The sequence below is a fragment of the Mastigoproctus giganteus genome, chromosome 13 (genome assembly GCF_048544385.1).
Source record: "Mastigoproctus giganteus isolate SK-2022 chromosome 13, ASM4854438v1, whole genome shotgun sequence".
Lineage (NCBI taxonomy): Eukaryota > Metazoa > Arthropoda > Arachnida > Uropygi > Thelyphonidae > Mastigoproctus > Mastigoproctus giganteus.
In genome coordinates, this window is record NC_143587.1 from 77,665,170 (window position 1) to 77,691,935 (window position 26,766).

Consider the following 26,766-nt stretch of genomic DNA (forward strand, 5'->3'; position numbering starts at 1 on the left):
TATTTAGCCTGTTTAACAGCTGCGTGTGAAAACAATAAGAAAATCTGTTTCGTGGTAGATACTCATTGACACCGCTAGTTAGAGTGAATGATATACACACTTGATAAGAAGCAGACAGGAAATCTCAGCCTTTAATTTCTTATAAATCATTGTTAATTTAAACCATTACAAATGCATTGTCAGTACAAGTGCAATAAGTCAGTGCAACTTTAATCCATTATTTCTTAGTGATGATTTCAAAGATTCAAATATTTCTTCTGCAATGCATTCATTGAGTTCGATTATGTCAAGAAAAGTTACCACAAATCGATTCTTGAAATTCCAATAGTACCGTATTACAATTCCCAATATTTTTATAATGCTAATGTCATTACTCTCATCGATAATTAAACTGAAGTTTCTATTTCCTAAATCACGTTTTAAATTAACCACGAAATGTGGTGCTATAGCATTGCATTTTATTGAAGTACATTTTGTTCTTCGCAGTTTGAAATCCTTATCATATTGTCTGAAAAACAAATTCCACAAATATCACTCAAATGATCAACTACCCAATGCACAGCTATGAAAAATGCTATGCTGCTTTCTGCCTTTGCACCTTCTGTATTGCCAATTTTCCTGAATGGCAATACTCTTCTGATGCTGAAAACTAACAGGCTCTTCGTCTTTCTTGTGATTAATTTGTAATTACGATGCCTTTCAATATCACTTAATTTGGCTGCCAGCGTGCATGTACAATATTTACAAAAAAAACATTTTAAATAATCACCATCTAATTTGCAGAGTCAGTTCTTTTTATTATTATTAGCCATATGGTGCAAGGAAGCCTGAGGCTTATGCTGCACCAGTCAAAACAAAAATTCCCCGAGTTACCCTGAGAGAGAGAAACATCACCAAGAAAGAGAAGAATGATGATATCCAGCTCAGAACCCTGGGTTTCCCAAGCCCATACTTGAGAATCCCTTGAGATAATATTTAGCATCTCTGAGCCATTGAACGCAAAAGTTTCAGAGAAAGGAAGTTGAAGACTTCTGAGTGATTAGTGCAAATTCATATTATAATCTTTCTCCTATCTCTAAATGATCCACCAACAAATTTTCAATAAAAGAAATACTGATATCAGAGTAATAAAATTACAAATCATTCTATCAAATTGTAATAAAATGCAAAGAATAGTAAAAAAAAAAATATGATATTAGGGTCCCCCATAAATGATGACATCTGTTGTTGTTTGTTGTTATTTGGTTTTTAGGAGCATTAGCAACGAAGTCCATATTGCTCCGGGGATATGCGGTGGTTATTCCCTGACCTTTCCGCATCCTCCATATTTGGTGGTCACGGGCTCGAACCCCGGTCTAATCAAGAAGCGTGTGCTACGCACTGCTGCTCCTACCCACCTGGCTACAGAGGCGCCATGATGACATCTACCCATATATTTATTTTGTCTGTAAACTGGTCGATTTGTCTGTTTGCTGGACAAAAAAACCCCAGTTTTTGGGGAATACACTTTGCTATCTACCCTGAGACTGACTAACTCAGCCACAGAGTGAAAAAAGCTGATTAAAGTTCCTTGTGCCCTCGACAGAATTCGAACGTGGGCCTATTCCAACCAGTGTGGGGAAAGGATGGTGGTGATACCACTGTGCTACCCATGCAGACAAAGAATTGATAAAAAAATAAAATAAAATAAATCTACAGCAATGAGTAACATATTAACCCCATAGGCTCAGGCTCACATCTGGTGAGTTGGCTTGGCACTCCAAGGGTCCTGAGCTGGATACCATCATTCTTCTCTTTCTTTGCGATTCCTTTTTACTTCTGATTCTCTCTCAGGGTAATTCAGGAATTTTTTTTTGCCTGGTGCAGCATAAGCCTCAGTCTTCCTTGCACCATATGGATAATAATAATAATAATAATTTATTATTATTATCATTATTATTACAAACTATACAACGTTTGATGATCCCCGACGTCATGGACCATGCATAATTTGTGAAAGGTCCATAATGTAAACTTATGAAAACTGGAATAATAAATTCACGTGCATTTAATAATAAAATCACTTATTACAGAATCACTACAAAGTTGGTATTGCATTGTGCACAAAGCAACTCAATGCATACTTCTCTATTTAGAGGTGCGCATTCATTGTTCACTAACTGCAAAAAAAAAAAAAAAGTGTGGACAAGAAAAATAGCTTTTTAAAATTCATATTATATCTTTCTCTGATCTGTAAATGATCCTTCAACAAAGTTGCAATAAAAAAAAAATAAATTACTGACACCAGAATAATAAAATCAAATCATTCTGTCAAATTGCAACAGAATGCAAAGAATAGTAAAATAAATAAATCTACAGCAATGAGTAACATATATTAGAATCAAAACTGGACAACATCATGGATTATTCATAATTTGTGAATGGCCCATATTCACAAATTATGAATCCACAATTTGTGAACAAAAACTGGAAATTAATGAAACCTGGAATAATAAATTTACTTACGTCTTCAGCCTTTCTATCACAAGTTGGAAAAAAAATTTGTGGTATTGAGTAAATTTTTTAATATTCTAAGAAACTTAAAAATGTAGAATCACTGCAGTTGAAAATGTAGAATCACAGTATGATGCATGATGCTTGATAAGAGCTGCAGAACTTTTTCTGCCAATGAAGCAAATGAAAATCTCTGTGATTGTCTGAATTGTTTTGTTTCATTTCACACTCACTTTTCCCAAGTTACTCCTTCAATTAACTTTGCAACAAATTTTCCAGCCACAAACGAAAACAGGACAGATACACTACATATAAAATGGTTATAAAATATATCATTCATGGCCAGTAACAAAGTCCAGGTCTTGTTGGCTGTATAGAAACAGAGCAATAGACATGGGTAGAAGGTTGTTGTGAAAATGGCAAATGAAAACCACAAAACGATAAACTTCACAAAACTTAATGCTTAGTAGTGACCGACGTAGACGCTTTATTCTGCCTGGACATTGCTTAATTCCTCTCTGAACGCCATGAAATAAATGCTGATTACGGGAAGGGTCCCTCCCAATATGCTAGTCAGGTTCAGAACTCCATACACGAGGATCAAATGAACCGTGATTTAATGTGTCTGTTGTTAGCATAGTAATAACTCATTGGCAGTACTTAGTTTTTTGTTTCAAAAGAAAAAAAAAAAAAAAAAAAAAAGAAAGAGAAAGCCAAATCTACCCACAACAGGCAATAAAAACAATAACACTATCTATAGCCAGACTGTTATGCAACAAATTTGTGTATTGTAAAAAAAATATTACCCTCTGACAACAACCAAATTATGAATACACAAAAAATGAAAATTCACCAACAAGTCATTGTTTGCAGTTTCACAGGAGCCCTTTAACTTAAAAAAAAAGCATTTTTCCTTCTTTTTTTTCATCTATCCTTTTTTCATTTAATTCTAATTTTTCTGCCAATTGTGGGGCTCAATCGACCTACGGCCGGCCCTGCTCAAGGAGCTGCAATTTGCAGAACTTTAGCCTTCCTTCTTAAGAATACCACTTTGTTCCCCTGACCAATCTTGTTGCAGTTCTTTGTACTCGTTCTAGCAACTCTACATCCTTCCTAAAATTAGGCCTCCAGACCTGTACACAGTACTTTAGGTGTGGCTTGACCATTCCCTTGTATAATGGGATAATCACCTCCCTGTCCCTGCTAGCAAAATTCCTATATATAATTGACGAGACTCCATGACCTGCCCTGGCAGCCCGTCTACACTACTCAGCAAACTTTATATTTCACAGCACAATTAGCCCCAGGTTTTTTTCACTTTCCACTTCCCTGAGTGTAGTACCACATGATTGGTACGTTTCTCTTCAGTTATAGTACCCATATGCAGTACTTTGCATTTGTCAATGTTAAACTTTAGTTGCCACTTCGCAGCCCATTTGCCCAACTTATCTAGATCCAGTTGGATCTAGATAGCAACCTTGCCAACCTTTTTGTATCATCTGCAAACTTGGACATTAAACCTGATATACCTTCATCAATATCACTGATAAATATACAAAACAACGATGGACCCAACACTGAACCCTGGGAAACTATACTAATAACATTTGTCCCGAAGAGTAGTGTCCATTTATCCCTTTATCCATTGTAGCAACTTACAGTGGGATCAACTGACGATGTTACCAACAGTAAATTCTAAGTGGGAAGCATTCAAGGAATTAATCGTGGATGCTACTAAAAGTTTATACCTATTAAGAAATATTGTTCAAGGTTTAGGCCTAAATGGTTATCAAATGAACTAATGAGACTCGTGACAGAAGAAAAATGCATGGGATGCATATAAATTATCAAGCGACTCAGAAGCCTATGGCAGATATAAGCTAGTCTGTAATCAGGTCACAGAGGAGGTTAGGCAGGCGAAGGCAGATTACGACAAATCTTTGGCAAAAGATGCTAAGAAAAACAGCTAGGATTTCTTTACTTACATAAACTCTAAAAGGAAGGGGATGAATCTGATTGGTCCACTTGATATTGATGGTTCCACTGTTGATGATCCTGCTCAGAAAGCAGACAAACTGAATGAGCATTTTGTATCTACATTCACACATGAGAAATTATTAAGGTTTGGAATATTTTGTATATTGATGAAGGTGCAGAAGGTTATCAAATTGTAGCAGGGTGCTTAATGATTTTGTAATAACTGAGAGCAAAGTGGAGGAGAAATTGTTGAAGTTAAATATAAGAAAGGCACCTGGGGTGGACGGCATCTATCCAGTTATATTAAAGGAGGTGGCAAAGCAACTAAGTAAACCCTTAACCATAATTATGAGAGCATCCTTGGACTGAGGGGAGGTCCCCACGGACTGGAGATGTGCAATGTATCCCCAATTCACAAAGGGGATCGAAGGGTTACATGAGTAATTACAGACCAGTTAGTTTAACTTCTGTTCTGGGTAAAATAATGGAGTCACAGGTTAAAGATTCATTGCAGGATCATTTAGACAAGACTGCAGCAATAATTCTGACGCAGCATGGGTTTGTTAAGGTAAAGTCTTGTCTGACAAATTTGTTAGGATGTTATGATGTGGTTACAAAGGAACTGGATGCAAAAAATAATTTTGATATCATATATTTTGATCTCAGGAAAGATTCTGACACTGTTACACATGGAAGCCTAATGTACAAATTGGAGCAGAATGGTATTAAGGGTAAGTTGCTGCAATGTATAAAAGGATGGTTGAGTGGGAGAAGACAGAGGGTGGTAATTAATGGGTGTGCTCTTCTTGGACTAATGCTATTAGTGGAGTCCCACAGGGTTCGGTGTTGGGTCCTCTGTTGTTTTGTATATTGATGAAGGTGTATCAGGCTTAGTGTCGAAGTGTGCAGATGATACAAAGGTTGGCAGGGTTGTTAATGACAGTAATGGCAGTGTGCTACTGCAACAGGATCTAGATAATTTGAGCAGATGGGCTAAGAAGTGGCAACTGAAGTTTAACCTTGACAAATGCAAAGTACTGCATATGGGTAGAAGTAACCCCAGAGAAACGTACCAACTGTGTAGTATTACACTTAAGGTGGTAGAAAATGAAAAAGACCTGGGAGTAATTGTGCAGTCAGATATGAAGTTTTCTGAGCAATGCAGACAGGCTGCCAGAGCAGGTCATGGGGTTTTGTCAATGATATATAGGAATTTTGCTAGCAGGGAAAAGGAGGTGATTGTCCCTCTGTATAAGGCAATGGTCAGGCCACACACCTTGAGTACTGCAGCAGGTCTGGAGGCCTCATTTTAGGAAGTATGTAGATTTGTTTGAACTTGTACAGAGAAGGGCAACAAGATTGGTGAGGGGAATGAATAGATCGCCTTACCAAGAGAGGCTTAAGTCCTGCAAATTGCAATGGCTAGAGACCAGACACCTGTGCAGTGATCTGATTGAGGTATATAAGGCCTTGAATGGGTTGAGCACGCTGAATTCTGATGGGATCCTTCCACTTGTTCAGATTACGAATCTAAGGGGACATAAATTCAAATTAAGAAAAGACAGATGTAGAATAGATGTGCAGAAATTTGCCTTAAGCCAGCGGGTTGTTACTTGCTGGAACAAACTTCCATCTGTCATTGTGGAAGTTGATAGGTTAAATAAATTTAAGGAGGAATTGGACAGTCATTTGGAGGGAATGGTGTGTTTTTTTTTTTTTTGGCTGATGCTGCATAAGCTCATACACTTGCTTTCTTGCATCACATGCCACCACCACTACTACTACCCTTCATGCCATACCTCTCCAATTTGTACAGCAATCTTCCATGTGCAAGTTTCAAAAGCTCTCCTAAAATCAAAATTTGGAGACGTGATATAGGAGGGGTTTTTTTTGTCTGATGCTATATAAGCTTGCTTTCTTGTATCATGTGTGTGTATGCTAATGCTAATTGAAATATATGATATCAAAATTATTTTTGGCATTCAGTTCTTTTGTGGCCACATCATAGTATCCAATCAAATTTGTCAGACAAGACTTCCTTTTAACAAGCTCATGCTGGGTCTTAACCATTACTGCAGTCTTGACTAGATGATCCTGCAATGCTTCTTTAACCAGTGATTCCATTATTTTCCCCGGAACACAAGTTTAAGTAACAGGTCGATAGTTACTTATGTCACCTTTTAAACCTGCTTTGTGAATTGGTGATACATTTGCAAACCTCCAGTCCATGGGGACCTCCCCTGAATCCAAGGAAGTTCTCATAATTATGGCTAAGGGTTTGCTTACTTCCTTTGCAGCCTCCTTTAATATAACTGCATAGAACCCTCTATCCCAAGTGCCTTTTTTATGTTTAACTTCAGTAATTTCTACTCCTCTTTCCTCTCAGTTATTACAAAATCACTTAGCTTCCTGTTAAAGTTTGATAACCTTTTGTCACTCTCTCCATTGAATAACTCCTCATGTGTGAATGTAGATGCAGAATACGCATTGTTTATCAGCTACCTTAGCAGGATCAACAATAGTTCAACCCATTTATATTAAGTGGTCCAATCTGATTCATCCCTTTCCTTCTAGAGTTTACATAAGTAAAGAACTCTTTGCTGTTTCCTTTGCATCCTTTGCCAAATATTTCTCATAATTTGCATTTGCCTGCCTAACCTCCTTTGTGACTTGATTACAGACTAGTTTATATTTACCATAGGCTTCTGTATCATCTGATACTTTATATGCACCCCATACATTCTTCTTCTTCTCTGCCACTAGCCTCATTAATTCATCTGACCTCCATTTAGGCCTAAACCGTGAGCAGTATTTCTTTATTGGAATGAAGAGCCTGGTAGGCTCCAAAATTAAGTCCCTGAAGGCTTCCCATTTAGAATTCAACGTTGGTAACATCATCAGTTGATCCCACTGTACAGAATTTAAAAACTCACTCAGACCCCTATAGTCACCTTTACGAAAACAAAAGCCTTGATGGTAGTTACATCTTTTAAGTAATTTCCACATCCTAAGTTGTCTTTGCCCCATTGGCGAATTATCTAGTGATCGGCATTTAAGGAATTAGTAGCAGATATTCGAGAAGTTGAAGCTGATTTATCAGGGCAAGGTTTCTCAAATTGTGATTGTGATCACTCTCACCCAGTGTTTCCTTTATTTGCAAATTCTTTGATGTCTTAACTAGCACTTCAATCTCTTAAAATTTATTAACAATACTCCTAGCATTGGTGTTCATGCACCTATTTCTACTCTTAGTTATCCCAACACAGCCCATGTATTTATTTGTTCCACTATGGCTCTCAGCAGTCATGGAAATATCCATTGCCTTGCTTTCCAGGCTGCTGCTCAATCTAATAGAAGCAGTGCAATAATCACTTTTGCTTCTACCTGCAGCCAAACCCAAGCTAGCAGGTTTTTTTTTTTTTTTTTTATGAAAACCCCAAACACGAAAGTTATTAGAATCTATAGTATTTAGTACCATGCTTGAGTTGGAGTTTCACAAGACGAAAGAAGATATTTGTTGACATTAAGCTTGAACTTCTGTAGACTGTAATTTTCAGGAAATACATATGAAGGAAGCTTGTTCCAGAAAACAGCAGTTCAATGAATAAAAGAAAAAGGTGAAAAGTTTGTTCTGTGAGTTTGAAGTGGTACAGTAAATGGATGTTGGCTGATGGCAGCACAGTTTTGGACTGTTTTGAAAAAGAGAGAGAGAGAGAGAGAGAGAGAGAGAGAGAGAGAGAGAGAGAGAGGGAGGGATTTATAGAAGTCTATTCAGAAGAACAGTGTCCATCGAAGTATCTGTAGAAAAGGCATTCAGCAGAAACAGTACATCTATGAGACAGCGAGAGGAGAGACCCTGTTAGAGAGAAGTCATTCATTAACCTAACTGCCCTCTTCTGAATGGAATCTAGAAGCCGGAGAGAATTTTTTGACCACCGCCCCAGATGTAGGAACAATATTCTGTGGTAGGACGGATTTGCAATGTGAACTGTTTGGAAGAAAAGTAACGCTGAGAGCAAAAGAGAAAACTTACTTTTTTAGATGCAGAGGAAGCAATATTTGTAATGTGCTTATGCCAAGAGAGAGAGATTAGAAGTCAGGGTAATCCCCAAAAGAGATATATTAACTTGCCTAGAAATGGGCGTGTCACCAAAGATAAGCATAGGAGCAGAAGAATCCTTTTTGTGAGATATAAGACAAGACTGAGTTTTAGAAGGATTGAAATCAACTAAGTTGTCTTTGCCCCATTGGCGAATTATCTAGTGATCGTCATTTAAGGAATTGGTAGCAGATATTCGAGAAGTTGAAGCTGATTTATCAGGGGGAAGGTTTCTCAAAGTGGAATGGAATGTGCTATCATCGGCAAAACTAAGGATAGGATTTGCAGTCAATGGAAGAAGGTCATTAATATACAAGAGGAAAAGAACTGAACTTTTGGGGGACACCAGCATTTCTGGAGAAGTTAGAAGACAGAGAGCGGTCTACCATTACCCTCTGTGAATGATCAGAGAGAAAACTGGATAACCAATTACAAAAAACAGTTGACAAACCATAAGATGGAAGCTTGTTTAGAAGATCTTTATGCCAAACACGATCAAAAGCCTTTGGGATGTCAAGAGCAACTGCTTGTGTTACGCCGAACTTTTCCATTGAATTTGTTCATAAATGGGTAACATAAGCCAGAATATCACCAGTGGATCAACGCTGACGGAATCCATACTGGTGATCATTGATCAGACGGAAAGTTTCTAGGTAGTTTAAGAGTTGGCATTTAATTGATTTCTCCATTACTTTAGAAAGAGCAGAAGTAATTACAGTGGGATGATAATTGGATGAGAGGAATTTGTCACCCTTTTTAGGAACTGGCTGGATATGAGCAAATTTCCAAGCCGAAGGAAAAACGCCTTTGGAATAAGAAAGTGAAAAATGGTGGCAAAGAACAGGAGCACAGGTTTTGAGAACAAGTGGAGAAATACCATCAGGACCTGGAGCTTTCTTAGCATCAATATTCGTCAAAATCCTTCTGACATCCTTTTGACGGAAGACCACAGTAGGCATTGAATGGAGTGTGTTGGGAATGGTGGAATGTGTTTTACCAAGATCATTAATACATGAGCTGGAAGAAAAAATGGGATGCTAGCAGGTCAGCTTTATCCTTGGCTGAAGTGACAACAGAACCATCTGGTTTGGACAGAGGTGGGAGCAGAGATGGGCAAAAGTTGCAGCCAATAGCTTTGGCAAGAGACCAGAATGCTCAGCTACCATTAGGGCAAGAAGCAAGTTTTCTACTCTTAGTCTGTTCAAAATATAGTTTGGACTGATTAATAACTGCTTTACAATAGTTGCAAGCTCTGGTGTGGGCAGAAAATGAAACTGAAGAATTGGAAACCAGCAATTATGATATGCAACATTCTTCTCTTGAACAGCCTCAGCACATTTATTGGAGAATCAAGGTTTAGAAAGGACGAGATTTTAAAGTGGAGTGTGAAATAAAGAATTCTATTCCTACAATAATAATTTCACTGACACGATCCTAGCAAACGTTGACATCAGAACTTTTGAAACAGTAATCTGACCAATGAAAAGCAAAAAAGAAATCTCGCAGGTTATCCCATTTTGCATCCTTGTAAATACCAAACAATGCGAGGTTGGGAATAGCCATGAGATAAAGGCTGCATTGGTGAAGAGACAATCACCAAGTTGTGATCTGAGGTGCCTAAAGGTCCACTCACTTCGACCATATACTTAGAAGGGTTGTTTGTCCGAAAAATATCAGGCATGTTGGCTGTATGGTTAGGATTGTCCGGTATTCTTGTAGGTAAATGAACAATCATCGCTAGGTCATTAGTAATTGCAAAAGGCCTCAGCATCTTAAACAGCTGGGTCAGTGTGACCAGAAAATGGAACCCAGCTGGAGTTGTGAACATTAAAATCACCAAGGAAAATTACCTCACTGTTAGGAAAGTTGGACTGGAGAAAGTCATTCCAAAGAGAAGAAGTCAAAGTGCTCCAAGTGATTAGTGGAGTTTGGAGAACGATAGAGACAACAGATGAATTTGACACGAGGTAGAAAAATTTTAAGAAGAATCTCCTCTTTTCGAGAAGATTGAAAAGAGGAGATTCGAAATTACCAAGCTCTGAGAGGGAATATCGGAACGTATATATGCACAAGTACCACCTTTGATGCAAAATGAATCATACAACGAATAATTTGTCAACTGAGATGTACAGTAGTTGAATGACTCCTTCCAGTCACTATCTGGCAGAGTAGAGGTTGCAAGGTTATACACTAGCTGATCTGGAATCCTCCTAAAGGAAACCAATAGGTTTGGTCCGTTGTATTAACTAGTGGCCAGTCTGCAAACACCGTTTTAGAGCTGTACACTCGAAATGTAAGGAAGGTTGGATTGTGTCATGATGTTCATCATAACCTCAAAAATCATCAGTCTTACTGCATGATGGAAGGGTTGACCAGAACTTAGCTATGGAGACTAAACATGGGTTCCCCCACGTCAAGCTCCCAATAAGCAAAGTGGTGGTATTGCACCAGTTGATCAGAGTCATCTACTACTTAGTATTGCCTGGTAACACAGAGGGACAGCATTCCTCCATGTGGTGTGGGCACCACACCTCGACCCCTTCTTCCGTTGGTTGACACCTGGTTGGTCACCCACACTGTGCTTGTTCATATAAGTTATACCCAGGATTACTAATGGTCCCATTATCGTGAAGGTGCAAGCAGAGGATTTGGCTGTCAGAGACCGTCTGGACTTAGCTGAAATTGGGTCCACTTGAATTGAATGTCACCCGAATATAGTTCCATCAGCGTTTTAGGCTCCCAGGTAGCAAGTACATCTTCTCTGGCATATCTCAGAGAATGTCTGTGACAACCTCAAGGATCTTCTTGACTTGCACTTCAAGCTCATCAGATTTATTAATTGTTCTCCTAGCATTGGTGTACATGAAGTATACATGCACCTATTTCTACTCTTAATTACCCTAACACAGCCCATGTATTTATTTCTTCCATTATGACTTCCAACAATTCTGGAAATATTCATTGCCTTTCTTTCCAGGCTGCTGCTCATTCTGTTAGAAGCAGTGCAAGAATCACTTTTGCCTCTGCCTGCGGCCACTGTTAACCTTTTAATCTGTGTATCCACCCCAGCTAGCAGTTTTGCGACCAACCTAACTCTGCCTCAATAACATCAGCAAATATTCTTGCACTCTTTCTATTTAAGTGTACCCCATCCCTGTAGAAGCAGTATCTCCTGTCAACAAGCACAGGCCAGGTAGAAAAAAATTCTACCCCTTGAGCCTTGCACAATCTCTCTAGTGCCAACTTGAACAACAAGGCTCTCGTCATATACTTTCTCCTATCGTGTCTAGGCAGAATTGCAGACACGTTCACATTCAACCCTAACTTGCAATTTTTTTTTCAACTTTGACCTGTACTTAAGTGTTGAGTAAATATGCAGATCTCTTACTCTTAATGTCATTCGTTCCAATGTGTACAACAATATCACTTTTTGCACTCTTAAAACATGACATCTGCTCTACAACAACATCATCAATCCTTACCCGCTGGAAGACATACCCTGATCCTGTTCCACCTGTCCTTCTTGCATAGTATATTCGCCGTCTCCCTGACAATAGATTCAACAACAATAACTAGTTCCTTTTGGGACCAGCACATTCTGCCTTGGAGATTGCCTCTGTATTGCTTGATGCACAGGAGTGAGCTCTACCGTTGAGCTGAACAGCTGAGAGCTTGATGGGCCCCTCGTATTAATTTATTCAAGTGCATTTATCCTACATCTGATGCTCTCATAAATGCCCATCAGAACAGCACCTAATTTCTTGACATTCTAGACACCTAGCACACACAAAGGCATCCTCCTTGGCTACATCATGTCATGTTTTAGAAAGGTTGGAAAACATTTCACATTTCTCACATTTTTTGAGACTGTAATACGTTGGAGAATCGGCCCTGTCATTTCTCCCTCAAATCACAGCACTCTCGCTAGTCTCTGATCTTTACTTTGCAGCAAATATCAGTCATGATTTCCGTTTAAATACAATTTAATTAAGAATGAAATTTAATACGATTAATAATAATTTTGATTAATTGATAATACTATAATAAATTAACAGATTCCTAATTGAGTGCTTCATATTACGCTATCTAGTTTTACTTTATACCTTATGCTATCAGTTTGAGATATATATACATTATGCTATTTCTTATTGACTACAATATGGTAGCTAGTTCAACAATATTGGAGCCAACACCGGGAGTCGTAACTTCCAAAAATCGCTAGTTAAATTCAAAATAAGAAGCTAACAAACACTACTAAACCTATTTAATATCTCTTAAAACACAATGTAGTATGTTAATTTACGAAGAATATGGTAAAAATTAAAAATACTTATCCTGCAACTAGAGTGCCCTCTTCAATGTGGTTAGAACTTTAATTAAAGTGCTAACCACTGATGATTTTTTTTTAGTGCTCTTTGGAATCTTTAAGTTAGTTTAGTGTGACATAAGCCATGGGAAAACTAAAATGAAAGCAGGAGTGTATTATAGGCTTAATGACTGTCATGGGCATAAATAACTGTACAGACAAATAGAGTGAACCAGTAAATCAGAATGTCTTATAATGGACAATTTTAATTTTCCAGATAGTCATTGAACTTGTGTTTGGTCTTTCACATAATAAGCAAACTTTTCTAGATTTATCGGATCACTTTCTACACCAGCATGTTAGGGAGGTGACAAGACAAAGTAGTACTATTGATCTGATTATCAGCAGCCACTATATATGTATTAAGAAACTGCAGATAACAGAACTACTAAGTGACATGATCACAGCATATTGTTGTGGGATTTACTTAAAAATGTAACTATTTCAAGGGCAAAGTGAAGGGTGTTAGCTTTTGAAAAGTTGACTAAAATGGTCTCAGACGGTTTTACTCTGTTCAGTGGGACCAACTGATAATGCTACCAACAAAAATATTTAAGTGGGAAGCATTCAAGAGGTAATCATAGACACTACCAGTCTATTTATATCAACTGAGAGTTACTTTTCAAGGCTTAGATCTAAATAGATGTCAGATGAACTGATGAGACTAGTGGAAAAAAAGAAAAATGCAAGGAATGCACATAAATTATCAGGCTATACAGAAGCTTACAGTAGATATAAACTAGTCTGCAATCAAATCACAAAGAGGATTAGGCAAGCACAGCAAAATACAAGAAATATCTGGCAAAAGAATGCAAAAAAATTTGGAAATACTTCTTTACTTATGTAAACCCTAGAAGTAAAGGGATGAATGACATAGGTCTGCTAGGCATGAATATTATAACAATTGATTATCCTGCTCAGGTTGCCCACAAACTGAATAGATATTTTTGCCTGCATTCACACTTGTGAAATTCTTTTAGGATAGGGATGCCAGAAGTATATGAAATTCAACAGGCAACTAAATGATTTTGTAATAATTGAAAGGAAGATGGAAAAGAGTTTGGTGATGCTAAATGTGAATAAGTGGTCTGGGGCAGATGGGATCTATCCAATTATATTAACAGTAGCTGCAAAAACAAAAAAAGGTAAAAAACCTTTACCCATCATTATGAAAGCATCCTTGGATTCAGGGAAGGACTGGAGATGTATAGATGTATACCCAGTTCACAATGGGAGACCAAAAGGGAAAGTGTATAATTACCAACCTGCAAACTTGACTTCTGTTCCAAGGAAAATCATACAATCTCTGGTTAACAAACTACTACAGGGCCATGAGATAGAAATGCAGTAGTACAGCAGACACAACATGAATTTGCGAACTTGTCTATTCAGTTGTTTGAATACTGTGATTCAGTAACAAAGTAATTTTGACTTAATAAACTTAGATTTCAGGAAAGTAGCTTTTGATACTGTTGCACATAAAAGACCTGTACAAATTGAAGCAGTGTAGCATGGGCGCAAGTTAGTGTTGTGGATAAAGGGCTTGTCAATTGGGAGAATTCAGTAGTTATTGGTGGGCACTGCTATTCTTGGACTAATGTTATTATAGGAGTTCCCCCCCCCCCCCAGCTTCAGTGTTCAACCTGTTATTGCTTTTAATATTTAATAATGGTATTAATGATGGCATACAGGGTTAATGTCTACATTTGCAATCAATAATAATCAAGATATGCTACTGCAACAAGATCTAAAAAATTTAAGCAGATGGGCTGAGAAATGGCAGTTGAAGTTTAACTTGAGAAATGCAAGGTACTGCATATGGGTAGCAGTTGTCCTAGAATAAGTTTCTAGAAATGAGAACACCAGAAGTATACCAAATTATAACTGGGAGCTAAATGATTTTTGATAATTGAAAGGAAAGTGGAAGAGAAATTAGTGTTATCATTAGTAAAGGCACATGATGCAAGAAAGTAAGCTTATATAGCATCAGCCAGAAAAAAAAAAAAAAAAAAAACCCTTCTCATTTCACCTACCTACTCACTCCAAATGTCTGTCTAGTTCTGCCTTGAATCTGTTTACGCTATCAACTTCTACAACAACAGATGGAAGTTTGTTCCATCAGTCAACCACCTGCTGGCTAAAGGCAAACTTCCACACATCTATCCTACAACTGCCTTTCCTCGATTTAAATTTATGCCCTCTCAGGCGATTATTCTGAGCAAGAGGAAGAATCCCATCAGCATTAAGCATGCTCAAACCATTCAAGACTTTATACACCTCAATCAGATCACCTCGCAAGTGCCTAGTCTCCAGACACTGTAATTTGCAAAACTTAAGCCTCTCTTTGTAAGAGCAACCCTTTGTTCCATTCACTAATCTTGTGAATTCCAGCAGTTCCAGCAGCTCTTGCCCAATTGTCACCCAAAACATCTGGTGAGTATGGGCTTGGCACACCCAGGGTCCTGAGCTGGATATTATCATTCTTCTCTTTCTTGGTGATTCCTTTCTACTTCTGACTCTTGCTCTCTCTCTCTCTCTCTCTCTCTCTCTCTCTCTCTCTCAGAGTAACTTAGGAATTTTTTTTGGCTGGTGCAGCATAAGCCTCAGGCCTTCTTGCACCATATGGATAATAATAATAATAATAATAATTGTCAAAGCTAAAAGTAAAAAAGGCATACAGGGCTGATGAAATCTATCCAATTGTATTAAAACAAGTAGCAAAAGATGTGAGCAAACCTTTAGCCATAATTATAAGAGCATCCTTGGATCCAGAAGATCTCTCTATAGCTGGAGATTGTCCCTCTTATTCACAAAGAGGAATCAAAGTGTGAAATGAATAATTACAGACCTGTAAATTTGACTTCAATAATTAAAGTATTATAGGATCATCTTTTTAAGTATGCATTATATTGAAATCACAGCATCGATTTATTACCGGGGAGGTCTTGTCTGACCAATATGATTAGCTGCTGTGATGCAGTAAAAGACAAATTGGATTTAAAAAAAAAAAAAAAATACTTTTGACATAATATAATTTGATTTAATTAAAGCTCTTCTATTGTTCCACTTGTTAACTGTTGTACACAGTGGATGACTGAGCGACAAGAGATAAAGAATAGTTACTGATTTTTAATAGAGCAATTTTCATAACAAAAAGATGAAGAACAGTGTGCATGGTGGTACTGTACTCACTGCTCTTCTTCTGTTTGTTATGAGTGGAGGCACTCAAAGTTCAGTTGTGGAGGCCCTTACTGTTTCTAATATTCATTAATAATATTGATATAGGCATATCTAAGTTTGCTAGTTATACAAAATTTGGTAAGTGGTTAGTGAGAGTAACCAGAGTATATACTCTAACAAGACCTAGAGAAATTAGGCAGATGCTTTCATGATAATTGAGGTTTATTATTGATAAAAGCAAGGCTATACATTTGGGTAGCAGTAATCGCAGAAAAGCATACCATTTAGATGGTACCAATCTCAAGGTAGTCAGTGATATACGGAAATTTTACCTTCCAGACAAAGAGATGATTATCCTATGACAGGAAAATCACCTCTTTGACATGGCATTTTTCCATGACATGGGAAAATCATGTAAGACATGGTTAGGCCATGTCTTGCATACTAAAAGGAGCCCTGTCATAACTATTCTATGACATTATATGAGCAAATCTTATGATTAATAGCAAGGAACACAAATTACACTGTTACTTAAAAAAAAAAAAAAACGAGGTGAAGAGCAGTGTGCATAGTGGTACATTGCACAGGTAGATTCACACTTTCTATGGCAAGGCTCCTTTTAGTATTCAAGACCAGGCCATTGCCATATACAATGAGCAAATCACCTCTTTGTCTGGAAGGTAGAAGGGGAAAAAAAGCAAGCAATAAATTTAATTATTACTGAATGGTTCCAGAAATAAATGCATATTTTCATCATCAAATTGATTGGAGAATATTCAGGACTGCAACCTACCTTTATATTATTATTATAATCAGAATGACATCATAATTCTACTAGAAATACATATGACATGGATCATCAAGTATTCGCATAAGTAAAATATGTTTTTAAGAGACAGAAAAATTTTCTATTAAAAATGAAGCTTAAATATATATATATATATATATATATATATATATATTTTTTTTTTAATCTAGAGATGTTCTTGTACTCTCCATCGTTGAACTCCTCTGACCCTATAGGGCTGCCTCAAGTATAAAATGGATTTTATTTATATTTAGACTGTAATAGGGAGTATATTACATCTTGCAACCAGGTAACATTCACAGTCAGCTCTCATGCAATGAGAATGTTCAGAGGCCTTGAGGAGCATGATGGTCTCAGTTTGGGAGACCATGGTGGCAACTCTGTTAAAAAAAAATCTCCATTTTGAAGAAGATCCTCCACCAGTTGTGCTCTATTAACTATAATAATGAAAGCACATCAAGATTAATGTTGAAATTTGCTTACAAGGGTTGGCAAGGTGGTTAATGATAGGAATTATGGTATGCTACTCAAGAAGACCCAGAGAAATAGGCAGATAACTAAGAGAGTAGAGATTGAAGTTTAATGTTAAATATAAGGTACTGCATTTGGGTAGTGGTAATCCCAGAATAACATCATTTTGGTGGTACCATGTTCAAGGTGGAGAATTTAGGGTTAATTGTACAGTCTGACCTCGAACTCTCTTAGTAGCTGGCTGCTAGGATCTCCCGTGGGGGTTCTGTCAATGATATACAGGAATTTTGCCAACAGAGATAAGGATGTGATTATTCTGTTGTACAATACAGTGATTAGGTGCATCTTGAGTTTACATAGATGTCTGGAAGCCTCATTTTAGAAAGGCTGTAGATTTGTTAGAACAAGTTCAAAGAAGAGTAACAAGATTAGTTGGGCAGAAATAAGTGGTCTTACCAAAAAAGACTTAAGTTCTGCACATTGCAGTTCTGGAAACTAGGAAACTTGCTTTGTGAGGAAATCTCATTGAAGTACTTAAGGTTTTAAATGGATTGAGTATATACTAATTGCTAATGGCATCCTTAGTCTTTCCAAAATAATACGTATAAGGGATATTGGTTTAAATGGAAATCATCCCTCAATTTAAATTGAGGGATGGTTGCAGAAGAGATGTGCAAAAATTGCTTTTAGCTAGAGTGTAATTGATTGTTGATACAAATTTCCATCTGATATTGTGGAAGTGGATAGCTTTCAGTAAATTTAAGGAAGTAGAAAACAAATTATTAGAAGAGAGAGGAAAATTAATGTGGATAGTAGTTTTTTTTTTTTTTTTTTTTTGCTGATACTGTATAGGCTTGCTTCATTTGCTGTTGCTAATACTAGTACCAGTTATAAAAACATTAACATCCAATAGAGAGGAACTGTGGGATGAAGACCTGCAGAATAGTGTAGTGTAATATGGCAGTAGATGCTAATATGCTATATAAATAATAACAAATTGGCAGGGAGGGTTCAAGGGTTTTGTCCTTTATACTTCCAAGTAGTTATAATTCCAGTATTCTAAAGGTTGTGAACCTGCATGCTTGCCCAAACAAATCTGATGTCTCCCCCCCCCTTTCTACAACAGTTTCTCTGATGTTTATGAGCTGATTTTGGAGCTCCTCCCCCTTATGAGAACACATTCAGGATTAGGTGGGGGTGGAACTTTACATTTGTGACAATCACAGCTTCTGTGCTGTCATTTCCCCATGTCACATAACAGTTAAGGGTGATATCAGCCATCTGCTAGTGTTTTGAACCTTGGTTGATCTTACAGCTCTTTTGGATAGTTCTGTAATTTTTCTCTACAATTGGGATTTGATGTTTGATTAGAGCCTCCATAGCCGAGTGGGCAGGAGTGGGAGTGCAGTATCACACGCTCTTTTAGTAGACCGGGGTTCAAGCCCCTGACTGCTGAATACGGTCGATCTGCCAACCCGCACTGGACCAGCGTGGCAGATTATGGTCCATTTTTCCCTCAGCATGAATTGTTGAGGACGCTTCCATCCTGCAGTGGGTTGATAATGGCTGCACTTTACTTTACTTTACTTGACTTTACTTAGAGACATTTATTCGTACCAACTGCTTTCTGCCACAATGAATCATTCAAACAATATTTCTATGGCAGTTGATCATAGAATATTGCTCATATATGCTTTTGTTGACCATGCACAATCTAAGTGATGTCAGACCACTATTTAAACCACTTGTAATTCCTTATTAGAATAATGCGCATACATTCATTTGCAACAATTAATAGATCCGGGTGCATGATTTTAGTTCATTTTACAAAGTTAAAGTTTATAAACTCTCAGCCATACTTTGTGCCAATCCATGTTATGCAGGAAAGTAGAAAAATGTATTAGTCAAAACTGACATTACCTAATAGGTTAACAACTTCTTGGTATAAAGATTATGTAACTTATTATTTTTATAGTGTCTCTTTAAATTTTTTATTCTAATAAATTTATTCTAGTTTATAATTTTTTTTGTTTATTCAGTCTTTAATTCATTGCAGGATATTGTGTCACTATTAGAAGATCAACTCCAGCCTTTAGTCCAGTCTGAGTTGTCAGTTTTGGTTGATGTTTTGCACAGGCCTGAATTACTTTTTCCTGCTGGCACTGAAGCAAGAAAGAAATGTGAAAATGGTGGTTTTATATCTAAGTAAGAATACTATAAATGTTAAAATTAAAGTGGAAGACAAAACTAACTTGAATTAGTAAAACTGTTCCTTTTTTATTACAAAAATGATATTAGGATATTAAACTTTTATATCAGTTACAAGACTGATATATAATTTTATTTCATTTCATTTCAGAACATTTTTTTATTTTTAGGTTAAAGGATGAAATAGTTCATCTAACAGAATGAATTTTTCTTCTTGCAGTTTACAAACTTCTTCAATTTTACACTCGTCCTTCATAATTTCACGTTCCCTCCCCATACACTTTCAGATTCTTACACTGGTTTTGACTGTTGGTATCCTTTACCCACAATTACCAAAGGTGTATGGTGTGTACAGATCCTTTAAGTGTACTACAGGCTTTATCACAAATGAGATATAATCCTCATCTATTCCTTCCCCGGGTCCAGTGGATGTTACATTCTCTTTTTGAAGGTTCTTTTGACATCCATTCTGCTGGATCCCAAGCCACACTGGGATCAAGGATGATGAACTGGCCAATGCTGCAGCCAGGTCACCACAACCCCAGAACAACCATAGCCTGTTAGTCCTCTATATAGACTACAGGCAATTAATCCACAAAAGATTACTCTCCCAGAGGCAACAATCTTGGCATGGGGAGGTTATGAACAAGCTTTATAAGATAAAGCCTGTAATTAAACTGTGGCAGTCTACAGTTTAATCACAGGCTTTATTTATTGCTACTGAGGGGGTGCCTCCATAGCCAGGTGGGCAGGAGCAGCAGTGCGTAGCACGCGCTTCTTGATTACACTGGGGTTCAAGCCCGTGACCACCAAATACGGAGGATGCAATTTCTCCTCCACTTTGCTCTCAATTATTACAAAATCACTTAACTCCCTGCTAGCACTTGATAAACATTCTGCCACTCCCCTCATTGAATAACTCCTCATGTGTGAATGTAGATGCAAAATACTCGTTCAGTTTATCGGCTACCTAAGCATGATCATCAATAGTTAACCCATCTATGTTAAGTGGTCCAATCTGATTCATCCCTTTCCGTCTAGAGTTTACATAACTAAAGAACTCCTTGCTGTTTTTCTTTGCATCCTTTGCCAAAGATTTCTCATAATCTGCCTTTGCCTGTCTAACCTCCTTTGTGACTTGATTACAGACTAGTTTATACCTGCCATAGGCTTCTGTATCGCCTGATACTTTATATATCCCATACATTCTTCTCTGCCATGAGCCTCCTTATTTCATCTGACATCCATTTAGACCTAAACTTTGAACAGTATTTCTTAGTTGGAATGAAAAGCCTAGTAGCCTCCAATATTAAGTCCCTGAAGGCTTCCCATTTAGAATTCACCGTTGGTAACATCATCAGTTGATCCCACTATACAGAATTTAAAAACTGTCTGAGACCTCTGTAGTCACCTTTACAAAAGCATAAACCCTTCCCTTTAACCTTGATAGTAGTTACATCTTTAAATAATTCCCACATCAATACATTGTGATCACTGTCGCCCAGTGGTTTCTTTATCTGCAGATTCTTAATGCATGAAGAATCAGTACTGATAATCAGATCAAGAGTATTATTCCCTCCAGTTGCTTCTCGAACATATTGCTGTAGAAAACAGTCATCCAATAAATCCACAAAATTCTTGCTAGTGTGCAAGTGAACAACCCACAAGTTCCAGTCAATATCTGGAAAGTTAAAATCTCCCATTATAAGACATTCTGATTTACTGGCCCACTCTATTTCTCTGCACAATTGCTTATTACACTCATCAGATTCATTAGGCCTATACCACACACCTACTCTCATTTTTCCTTTCCCAGTGCTTATTTCACACCAAATAGACTCAACACTGCATTGTCCACCAACATCGATTGGATACACTTCTTAAGATTTTGTGTTTCTTAACTAACAGCATAACCCCTTCTCCCTTCCTATCCTGTCTACCTTCCTCTGCACTGCCTATATCTGTGTGACACCACGTCTCTGATATTCGAACAATATCTGCCTTTGATGTCCTCACTATCACTTCAAGCTCATCAAATTTATTTACTATACTCCTAGCATTGGTGTAAATGCAATTATACATGCACCTGTTCCTGCTCCTAGCCACCCTAACACAGCCCATGTATTTACTTGTTCCACTATGATTCCCAGCAGTCCTGGAAATCTCCATTACCTTGCTTTCCAGTTTGTTGCCCATTCTAATAGAAGCAGTACAAGAATCACTTTTGCCTCTGCCTGCAGCCACTGTTAACCTTTTAGTCTGGGTATCTCCCCCACGCTAGCTGTTTTCTGACCCACCTAACACTGCCTCAATAGCATCAGCAAATATTTTTGCACCCTTTCTATTTAAGCGTATCCCATCCCATCCCTGTAGAAGCAGTCTCTCCTGTCAACAAGCACAGACCAGGCTGAAAAAATTCTACCCCTTGAGCCCTGCACAATCTCTCCAGGGCTGAATTGTTTGACACGGCTCTCATCATATACTCCCTTCTATCTTGTCTTGGCAGAATTGCAGACACTTTCACATTCAGCCCTAACTTATGACTTTTTTTCAACATTTACCTGTATTTGTTGAGTAAATTTGCAGATCTCTTACTCTTAATGTCTTTAGTTCCAATGTGTACAATAGTAACACCTTTTATGCCCTGAAAAGATGATATATGCTCTACAACGTCATCAACTTTTGCCCCTGGCAGACATACCCTGGTCCTGTTCCACCTATCCTTTTCACAAAGTATATTCTCCGCCTCCCTGACAATAGAGTCACCAACGATAACTAGTTCCTTTGGGACCAGCACATTCTGCCTTGGAGATTGACTCTGTGTTGCCTGATGCACAGGAGTGAGCTCTGTCGTTGAGCTGGGCAGCTGAGAGCCTGATGGGCCTCTCATATTAATTTCTTCGAGGGCATTTACTCTACACTTCAAGCTCTCATAAACGCCCATCAGAACGCTGAGTTGGCACCTAATTTCTTGACACTCCAGACACCTAGCACACAAAAAGGCGTCCTCCTTGGCTAGATCATGTCCTGTTTTAGAAAGGTCGGCAAACATTTCACATTTCTCACATTTTTTGAGAATGTGATGTGTTGGAGAATCGTCCCCTTTGTTTCTCTTCCGAGCCACAGCACTCCAACACCACCAAATACGGAGGATGCGGAAAGGTCAGGGAATGACCACCGCATATCCCGGAGCAATATGGCCTTAGTTGCTAATGCTCCTAACATCCAAATACCAAACCAAGCCACAGCACTCTCGCTAGTCTGTGATCTTTCCTTTGCAGCTCTAGTCTGGATCATGATTTCCATTTAAATACAGTTTAATTAACAATGAAATTTAATAAGATTAATATTTTTGAATAATTGATAATACTATAATAAGCTAACAGATTCCTAATACAATGCTTCGTATTATGCTATCTATTTTAACTTTATACCTTACGTTATCAGTTCGAGATATATATACGTTAAGCTATTTCTTATTGACTACAATATGGTGGCTAATTCAACAATATTGGCACCAACACTGGGAGTCGTAACTTCCAAAATCGCTTCAATTCAAAATAAGAAGCTAATGAATGCTACTAAACCTATTTAATATCTCCTTAAAACACAATGTACTATGTTAAATAACGAAGAATACGTTAAAAATTAAAAAATACTTATCCCTTTACAGCAGCCAAAAATCCACCGTCCATACTGTTCTGTGATCCCAACGTCCTCACATCATTAGCATGATTGGAGAAAATTCACAAAAAAATTTTTTTTGGATTTTAATTGATTGTAGTAGAACCATGGTTACTATGTCTAATACTATCAGATTCAACATTACCTCCATCTCAAATTTATTTAGTTCTGGAGGAGAGAAACCAATTTAATAATGAATGGAGTCAAGTGCTAGCATTGATCCTGGGACAAATAGTCTCACTGAGCATGCCTTTATTTCCTCAATTCTGTTTTTTTCTCTAACTCCTGGACATAGTTCATACCTTGTACACAATGTTCAGTACCAGGATTGCAAATCACCTGTCCCCCTACACCAGTGCCATATCTCTCGGCACTAAATGTGTTGGGTGTTGTAAGAATATTGTTGACTCGGTGGAATGTTGTTCCAGAACAACATGCCGAAAAGTAGGTAAATGTTCCGAAACAGCTTTCTGAAAAATAATTGAATTGTTAAGTAAGTGTTCCAGAAAAACATTCCAATGAGTAAATGTTAAGTAAGCAAATCTTCCAAAACAACATTCCAAAGAAGTATGTGTTAAATAAGTGTTCCAAAACAACATTCCGAAAAGTGTGTTAAGTAAGTGTGTTTGGAAACAGTGTTCTGAAAAGTAAGTTTGCTCTTGGCTATGATTCTAAAACATTTGGAAACATAGCTAAAAGCTAACACTTTTGGGCTCAGCTGTAAATCAGACAAACCTCAAAATTTAATCAAAAGTTTATTCAATATACAAAAAACTAAACTCAAAACAAGCATAAAACAAATAAAACTTGTACTAAGCTCTAAACAAAAACAAGGAATAGAACAGCATGCAATCAGTGCCAACGGAATTGAGCAAGTGTTTATTTCATGTGCATTTGCTTTTGCAGCACTAATTTATTCACTGCTTAAGAAAACGCCCATATACATTATAACATGTGACTTATAGTTCCATTTGATGCTTATATGTGTCAGAAGAATTGGAGACAATAAATACAGAAGTGTGACAGGGATGTGGACTGTCCCTGCTTCTATTTGACATATATATAAAAATCATATCATAAGAGAAATTAGCCACAAAGCAAGAACAGACACACTGCTTTTTGCTGATGACCAGGTTCTAATAGAAGTCAATGAGAACTCATTGCAAAAAGCCATCTTCTCATTAAAAAATATAGCAAAATCATTTAATATGGAAATCTCATCTTCAATGACAAAAGTGATGGCATTTAAAGGAAGAGATCCAATAAGAAGCAAGATCTGCATTGACAATAATATTATCGAATAAGTTAACACTTTCAAATACCTAGGATACCACTTGTCATATGAAAAAGATATTAAGCAAAAAATAAATAATTACATAGGAATTGCTAAAACTATAAACCATATTTTCAAATTTAATCTGGTGCATAAGAAAACAAGGACACAGACACATAACACCCTCGCCAGACCTATTCTAACCTATTGCTCTGAGGCATGGACAATGAGCAAAAGGGATAGGAGGAGATTGACCCAAATGCTTAAATTTCCACTTTTAATATTCTTAATACCATAACACGGACATTATCAAGACAATTTTCTAAAGGAATCTCACATACTTTTTGGTCAGAAAAATATTGTTGTATCTTGTCATCATCTCCCAGCACTGAAGTAAGCTGCTTTCAATTTGATATTTTTTTTTTTTTTTTTGTTACAACACAATGGGATGTAGCTTGGAATCACTGTGATTACTGCCATCCGTTTTACTCAAAACTGGCACATTTTACAAAACCACATTTTTGCTTTTCTGTACAATACTGCTAACAGTGGCTGTGCTTGTGTTCTTCAAATATCCATATTTTTTTGCTATATAATCAAGACATCCTGTTAGAACTACAGACAACCTCAGAACTGAATTATATTGACTTATACAGAAACAGATGGGTCCAGCATGTAGAGAGAATGGAGGACAGATGCTACCTGACAGATATTAATCTACAAACCCAAGGGAAGGAGAAACAGAGGCAGACCCTTGCAGAGAGAGAGAGAGAGAGAGAGAGAGAGAGAGACCATAACAGACCACTAGGCCTAATACTGGACGGGAAGAAGGAGAAGTGTCAGAAGCAGCAAATGTTTTAATGGGACAGTAGGATGGTATTAAGGGTAAGTTGCTACAATTGATAAAAGGATGGTTAAGTAGGAGAAGACAGAGGGTGGTAATCAATGGGTGCTGCTCTTCTTGGACTAAAGTTATTAGTGGAGTCCCACAGGGTTCAGTGTTAGCTGCACTGTTGTTTTGTATATTTATCAATGATATTGATGAAGGTATATCAGGCTTAATGTCGAAGTTTGCAGATGATACAAAGGTTGGCAGGGTTGTTAATGACAGCAATGGCAGTGTGCTACTGCAACAGGATCTAGATAATTTGGGCAGATGGGCTAAGAAGTGGCAACTGAAGTTTAACCTTGACAAATGCAAAGTACTGCATATGGGTAGAAGTAACCCCAGAGAAACGTACCAACTGTGTGGTACTGCACTTAAGGTGGTAGAAAATGAAAAAGACCTGGGAGTAATTGTGCAGTCAGATATGAAGTTTTCTGAGCAATGCAGACAGGCTGCCAGGGCAGGTCATGGGGTTTTGTCAATGATATATAGGAATTTTGCTAGCAGGGAAAAGGTGACTTGTCCCTCTGTATAAGGCAATAGTCAGGTCGTGCCTTGAGTACTGCATACAGGTCTGGAGGCCTCATTTTAGGAAGGATGTAGATTTGCTTGAGCATGTACAGAGAAGGGCAACAAGATTGGTGAGGGGAATGAAGGGATCCTCTTACCAAGAGAGGCTTAAGTTCTGCAAATTGCAGTGGCTGGAGACTAGGCACCTGCGCGGTGATCTGATTGAGGTATATATAAGGCCTTGAATGGGTTGAGCACGCTGAATTCTGATGGGATCCTTCCACTTGTTCAGATTACGAACCTAAGGGGGCATAAATTCAAATTAAGAAAAGACAGATGTAGATTAGATGTGCAGAAATTTGCCTTTAGCCAGCGGGTGGTTAATTGCTGGAACAAACTTCCATCTGTCGTTGTGGAAGTTGATAGGTTGAATAAATTTAAGGAGGAACTGGACAGGCATTTGGAGGGAATGGTGTGATTTTTTTTTGGCTGATGCTGCATAAGCTCATACACTTGCTTTCTTGCATCAAATGCCACTGCTACTACTACTGCTATTGGCAATAGACAAACAAGAATAAGGAAATGAACGGAGCTGAGAGGTAGCATTGGCCTTGGAATACTGAACAATTTGATAGAGGCTAATGATGGATATCATGGGCTAAAGGAGATGGCTGCAGAGAGGAAGAGATAGAAATGTGATTGAGTTGGCTGACAAGAATCTGCAGTGGCACATGCAGATGCTGATAGTAATACAGTCGATTCCTGTTATTTAGGACACATCAGGACTAGTGCATTTTAGCCCGATTAAGCA

The 26,766-nt window shown here is 37.7% G+C and overlaps 1 protein-coding gene across 1 annotated transcript in view; it reads left to right on the forward strand.

The window, feature by feature from the left end:
- The window catches only part of Itpr (Inositol 1,4,5,-trisphosphate receptor), a 1,293,714-nt gene that overhangs the window by 781,769 nt on the left and 485,179 nt on the right, over nucleotides 1-26,766 (forward strand). Inside the window, exon 36 of the mRNA XM_090387283.1 lies at nucleotides 19,451-19,599. Within this exon, the coding sequence (XP_090243409.1) occupies nucleotides 19,451-19,599 (149 nt within the window). The remainder of the gene's footprint in view (nucleotides 1-19,450; nucleotides 19,600-26,766) is intronic.